The sequence below is a fragment of the Panthera pardus genome, unplaced genomic scaffold (genome assembly GCF_024362965.1).
Source record: "Panthera pardus isolate Hobbes unplaced genomic scaffold, ASM2436296v1 HiC_scaffold_12, whole genome shotgun sequence".
In the NCBI taxonomy this organism is placed as follows: Eukaryota; Metazoa; Chordata; class Mammalia; order Carnivora; family Felidae; genus Panthera; species Panthera pardus.
Genome location: NW_026526677.1, coordinates 5,315,354 through 5,321,353, shown reverse-complemented (window position 1 = coordinate 5,321,353; position 6,000 = coordinate 5,315,354). Strand labels below are relative to the sequence as shown.

Genomic DNA, 6,000 nt, shown 5'->3' with positions numbered 1-6,000 from the left:
CAAACGGTGACACGCGACGTTTGGTTACTTAGGGTTTGAAAGTCTGGAGTCCGGAGGCGAATGCGAACAATCGGGGCAGAGGAGCGCGAGAGCAAGCGCCACCTGCACCGGGAGAAAGGCGGGCTCCGAGGCCCACGGGACTACATCTCCCAGCAGCCTCTTCGCCCTCCTGCGAGGGAGGGCGGCCGGGGGCGGGGCGAGAGCGGCGCAGGGGACCTTGGGCGCGCAGCCCGGGCCAGGGCGCGTGACGTTTTTCCTGTGCGCCGCCCAGCGCCTCGGTCGCGCCGGTTCTTCAGGCTCGGAACCGTGAAGGTGACAGTGGGAGGTGACTGAGCCGTCTCCCGCGATGCTGGCGGCACGGCGGCTGCTCAGCGGGTCGCTCCCTGCGCGGGTGTCTGTGCGTTTCAGCGGCGACACGGTGAGGCCCGGCCTGGCTCGGGCCAAGGGTGTCTGCGGGCTGGGTCTCTCTGTGCAGCGCCTCTGCGCCGGCCGTCCCTTGGGTCTGTAGTGCCTTCTAGAGAACCCTCCTCATTTCCCCAGCCCGACAGGAAGGTTGCCGCTCCGGCCTGGATGTAGAAGGGAACCGGCCCCAGTGGGAGGCTGACTCCCCCAGCCCTCCGGTTCCTTGGCTTGTCTTAGTTAACAACCGGGCGACATAGCGGGAAATTTTGCAGGTGGCGAAGCATCCCTGCCTCGTTTCCGTGCCCGAGCTTTGTAGAGCTTGAAGGTGCCTCTGCCCCATTTTACAGATGCAGAAAAGCTTTGGAGAGGATGTGCGTCTCCTGACGCCCCATCTAGCGCTCTGCTCCTTGTAGTGCCTTTTAGGGGGTTGGGAGTCTGGAAGCCTGGTACCCTTAGCTCTCAGCTGAGGTGCTGACCACTGGGTCATGTGGAATTCCAGACCCCGCCTTTCATCACTTTTATCCCAAGTGGGTCTCCCATCAGCTTTGTATCCCAGCCCCGGTGAAACGCTTCTTTTGCATCAGTAAACACATTCTGTTCCCAGCAGAGTTAGTTGTATAAGGGCTTGGTTTGACCAAATTTGGGGCCAACAGGACAGCCGGGCAAATGAATGGACACTTCACACTGGGCTCAGGGAGTTCATAATGCGCTGTGGTTCAGGTGTGGGCTTTGACCACCCACACATCTGAGTTCAGATCCCATCAGCTTTTGGTTGTGTGCCCTTCCATAAGTGCTGTTTGTTCTTGGCCTCAGTTTCCTCCCTTGTAAAATGGAGGAAATCATTCTTGTCTCGGGGTTATGAGGACGAAATGGGGTTTGGGTTGGAAAGTGCTTAGCCTGATGCCTGCTAAGCAGGAAGCGCTCACTAAAGTGATGGTGGTAGCTGTGATGCCACGAAGGGTTCTGAGGCTTAGGCCCTTACCCTCTCCTCAGCCCAGCCCCGTCTAATCACGGGGACCCGAGAATCTGTAACATCTGGCCTGGCCCTTTGTGACCGCAGAACTGGGTTGGGCCTCCTGACCCTTTGTGTCCTCAGACAGCACCCAAGAAAACCTCATTTGGCTCGCTGAAAGATGAAGACCGGATCTTCACCAACCTGTATGGCCGCCATGACTGGAGGTGAGATGCTGCCCTTAGCTCGGTGGTCCTGGAGCAGAGCCTCGCCTTCAATGTCTTCCCCACTCTGTCCAGGCTGAAAGGTGCTCAGAGCCGAGGTGACTGGTACAAGACAAAGGAGATCTTGCTGAAGGGGCCTGACTGGATCCTGGGTGAGGTCAAGACATCCGGCCTGCGGGGCCGTGGCGGTGCTGGCTTCCCCACTGGCCTCAAATGGAGCTTCATGAATAAGCCCTCAGATGGCAGGTGTGTGTAGGGAGGTAGAGGTGGGGTTGCAGGAGAAACCTTGGGGGTGGCTGTGGCTTACCCGGGCCTTGGGCTGTTTCCTTGGAAACTAAGAGTAAAGGAAACATCGCCAGAGCTTAAGTAGGTGGGACTCTGTTCTCTCCGGGCTTCCTCAGGGGAGACTTGAGGGGTATAAGAATCAACACAAGATTTTGACTTCAGCAGACTCATTGGTCAATTCTGCCTTCTAATTATGTAGCCTTGGGCAGTCTCCTGGTTTTTTTGAACCTCAGTTTTCTTTTTTGTAAGTGGACGTTACATTGTGCAGGGATTAAAGAGAGTGTTCACAAAGCTTTTGCCCCTCACATTGGTCAGCACATAGAAAGCAAATGATAAATGTCAGCTGTTTCACCTCCTTTTGACCCCAGAGATATGGCAGAGGTTCAGGAAGGTTCTTTGTGACCAAGAGCAGAATTTGGGCTCTTAGGAAAGCACAAGGAGACGTTTGGACTGAGCAGAACAAAGACCTTTCCTGTGGTCTTAGCCACCCAAAGGCGTAATAGGCAGTGAGCTCGATGTCATTGACTGTGAGCCAGCAGAGCCGCTAGGAATGTGTTGGGAGAACAGGGAGGGATCGGCTCTCGGAGGAGACATCTTTGAGGCTTCCTTGGGCGGAGTGGGGTGGCATGTAGCTGAAGGCCCAGCCCTGGTGGCCCTGTGGCCTTACGGATCTGCTGGAACCTACAGGCCCAAGTACCTAGTCGTGAACGCAGATGAAGGGGAGCCGGGCACCTGCAAGGACCGGGAGATCATTCGCCACGATCCCCACAAGCTGGTGGAAGGCTGCCTAGTTGGGGGCCGGGCCATGGGCGCCCGTGCTGCCTACATCTACATCCGAGGGGAGTTCTACAACGAGGCCTCCAATCTGCAGGTGGGAAAGGGGAGGAGCCTCAACAGAGGAGAGGGTGCGCTCACATGCTTGCTTCCTGGCATGGTTCTTAGATTGTAGCCCCTGATCTGTCTGGGCTCCACCCGGAAGAGTAGTTACCCCTGCTGCATGCATGTTAAGGGAACGTGGCCCCCAGAGCCTCCTCTGGGCTCTTTGGACATGTTCCGAAGCCTCAACTCGGGAGGCTTTCCGGGCTCTCTGATTCCTGGGGCAGGGGTGGGCTTACAGGCATTTTTCCTGCAGAAGGGCCAAGGGGTCATTTCAGCGATTCTCAGGTCACTGATGCCTGTAGTAACTGGTCCAGGGCCAGAGTCTCACACCTTTCTGTGAGGCTCCTGTACGGCAGCGACGAGGGAAACGGAAACAGCACCTGGGACGGCGCCTGGCACATCGTAACTTTGTGTATAAGTGTTACTACTACGTATTTAAAAACAAACCCCTAGGGTCTTTTCCTTTCCTGCAGAAGTAGGACTTGCTCATTGTAAAGATAGGAAACTGCACACATACACAACACGCAGAAAAACCTCCCACAGATCCACCACCTGTAGGAAAGTGCTTATGAAAATTTTCATTATTTCCTTAGTTTTTCTTCTAAAAATGCATATAGGTGAAGAATTTAAGTGTTGTTATTACAAAAGTAGCATAAACGTTGTAAAAATCCCACCCCTGTCCCAGAGCATCCTCTGATTATGTCCAAAGGGAGCTTTATCCCTGGGTTTTGGTGAACATGGGCTCAGTGGGCCTGTACCCCTCCCCAGCACACAGTGTTCCCAGGCTGGGGGGATGGTACCCTCATGTTTCTGTCCCACAGGTGGCCATCCGAGAGGCCTATGAGGCTGGTCTGATTGGCAAGAACGCCTGTGGCTCCGGCTACGATTTTGATGTGTTTGTTGTGCGTGGGGCCGGGGCCTACATCTGTGGGGAGGAGACGGCGCTCATTGAGTCCATCGAGGGCAAACAGGGCAAGCCCCGCCTGAAGCCGCCCTTCCCTGCTGATGTGGGTGAGACCCGGCCCGGTCCTGGGCCTTGTGCTGCATCCTGTGGAATCTCATCTGGCTTCAGGTCCCCATTGGTCATTCTTAGGGGATTTCTGAGTTCCTTCTGGACTGGGGGCCAGACACAGAGTAGGGTGGGTGACAACATAGAGGTTCCATCTGTAGTCCCTCACCCTGTCCCAGTCCCCAGGTCCTCTCTAGCCCCCCAGGGACTAAGAGTAGAGGGGTGAAAAGGCAATCCAGCGCCTGCTAGAGTTTGGGGTCCAGAGGGGGATGGGAATGACCAAAGGGTGAAGGGGGGCTGTGCCACAGAGCACGACCCTGGGACAGACCCCACTGCTGGGAAAGCTGATCTACCCTGTCCCCACCCTCTGGCAGCCACTGGTCTCATCCCATTCCTTTACAGGAGTGTTTGGCTGCCCCACAACCGTGGCCAACGTGGAGACGGTGGCTGTGTCCCCCACCATCTGCCGTCGTGGGGGTGCGTGGTTTGCCAGCTTTGGTCGTGAGCGCAACTCGGGCACCAAACTGTTCAATATCTCTGGCCACGTCAACCACCCTTGTACTGTGGAGGAGGAGATGTCTGTACCACTGAAGGAACTGATTGAAAAGCATGCGGGTGAGCCAAGGGGCCAGCCGGGGCCGGAGTGGGGCAGGATGTCAATGAAGAGAGCCAGGGTGGGAGGCCGCGCTGGGCGGGGGGCCGACAGAGGGCCTGGGCTCAGGACTACTCAGGTGTGGCGGTCCCAGCCCTGACCATCCATCCTTTTGGGGATGGACCGGGGCCCCAGGGGGTGTCACAGGTGGCTGGGACAACCTCCTTGCTGTGATCCCCGGCGGCTCATCCACACCACTGATCCCCAAGTCCGTGTGTGAGACGGTCCTGATGGACTTTGACGCGCTGGTGCAGGCGCAGACGGGCCTGGGCACGGCTGCTGTGATTGTCATGGACCGCTCGGTAAGGGCTGCCCACGCTCCCCACCCAGTCCCTGCCTCGTGTCCACCCGGTCGGTACTCCTCCCTGGATCCCAGCTCTTGGATCCCAGTTCATGTGACCTGAGATACAGTCAGGTGGGAGAGAATTCCCCTAGAGAGAATGCCTAGAGAGGGGTCTGGGCAGTGCCGGATGCCCAGGGACGGCGGAGGAGGTGGCCGGAATGCTGCTGGAATTGGGGTGGGGGGACGGGGCGCTGCTCTGGGCGGGCTGAGGCTCTGGCCCTGGGTGACTCCTCACTGTCTCTTGTCACCCCAGACGGATATTGTGAAAGCTATCGCCCGCCTCATTGAGTTCTACAAGCACGAGAGCTGTGGCCAGTGCACCCCATGCCGCGAGGGTATGCACCCTGGGCAGGGCGGGGGCTTCCTCTGAGGCCCACCCTAGGCCTGGGTCAGGCGCAGGACGGAGGTTGGGTGGGCTCTGGACACTCAGTGTGCAGCTGCTGCTTCCCAGCCTGCTCTGGCCTCTCCCGGCCCCGCCCTCTCTGTGGCCTGCACCCCTCGAGGGCCGTTCTCTGCACCCTGGCTGGTGTCATCGGGCCCTCTTTTGCTGCCACGGCTGCAGGTGTGGACTGGATGAACAAGGTGATGGCCCGCTTCGTGAAGGGGGACGCCCGGCCGGCCGAGATCGACTCCCTCTGGGAGATCAGCAAGCAGATAGAGGGCCATACCATCTGCGCCCTGGGCGATGGAGCCGCCTGGCCCGTGCAGGTACCCCCTGCCCCGCCGTGGGGCACTAGGGTGGGGGTGCTGAGAGCCTAGGGCGTGGGGATTTTCAGCTCCGCTTCACACGGTGCCCCCTACCCTCCCCCAGGGCCTGATCCGCCACTTCCGGCCAGAGCTCGAGGAGCGGATGCAGAGGTTCGCCCAGCAGCACCAGGCCAGGCAAGCTGCCTCCTGATCCCGCTGCCCTGGGCTCACGTCTGTCTGTCCAGATGGCTGGACAATAAAGCGAGTGCTGCCCGGTCTCCTGCTGCGTCTTTTCTGTGGTCTTTCTCGTCGCTCTGCCACTGCGGCCCATTACTCGGGGAGGTCTGTGTCCCAGAGGGGGAGGCTTCCCATACACCACGTGGGTCTCTTGTGGGGAGGGGGGATAGGTCAGCTCAAGGTCATGTCGTGAACCCACAGCTTGGCTTCCGGTGGGTCAGTCTGCCCTAGACCATCTTGAGCGCCCATCCCTCAGTGCAGATAGCGGGGCGGGGGCGGGGCCTTCCCAGCGTGATGAGGGGGAAGCGGCGGCCTGGGGTCCAGCCCTGG

The 6,000-nt window shown here is 58.8% G+C and overlaps 1 protein-coding gene across 1 annotated transcript; it reads left to right on the top strand.

Moving 5' to 3' along the window:
* The first annotated feature begins 248 nt into the window (after positions 1 to 248).
* On the top strand, positions 249 to 5,711 carry NDUFV1 (NADH:ubiquinone oxidoreductase core subunit V1). The gene is made up of 10 exons (XM_019415193.2): positions 249 to 418; positions 1,499 to 1,581; positions 1,654 to 1,824; positions 2,551 to 2,734; positions 3,564 to 3,753; positions 4,154 to 4,366; positions 4,539 to 4,705; positions 5,000 to 5,081; positions 5,309 to 5,454; positions 5,558 to 5,711. Exons 1-10 carry the CDS (start codon positions 347 to 349, stop codon positions 5,642 to 5,644), a joined length of 1,395 nt encoding a protein of 464 aa, XP_019270738.1. The 5' UTR covers positions 249 to 346; the 3' UTR covers positions 5,645 to 5,711.
* The last annotated feature ends 289 nt before the right edge of the window (positions 5,712 to 6,000 follow it).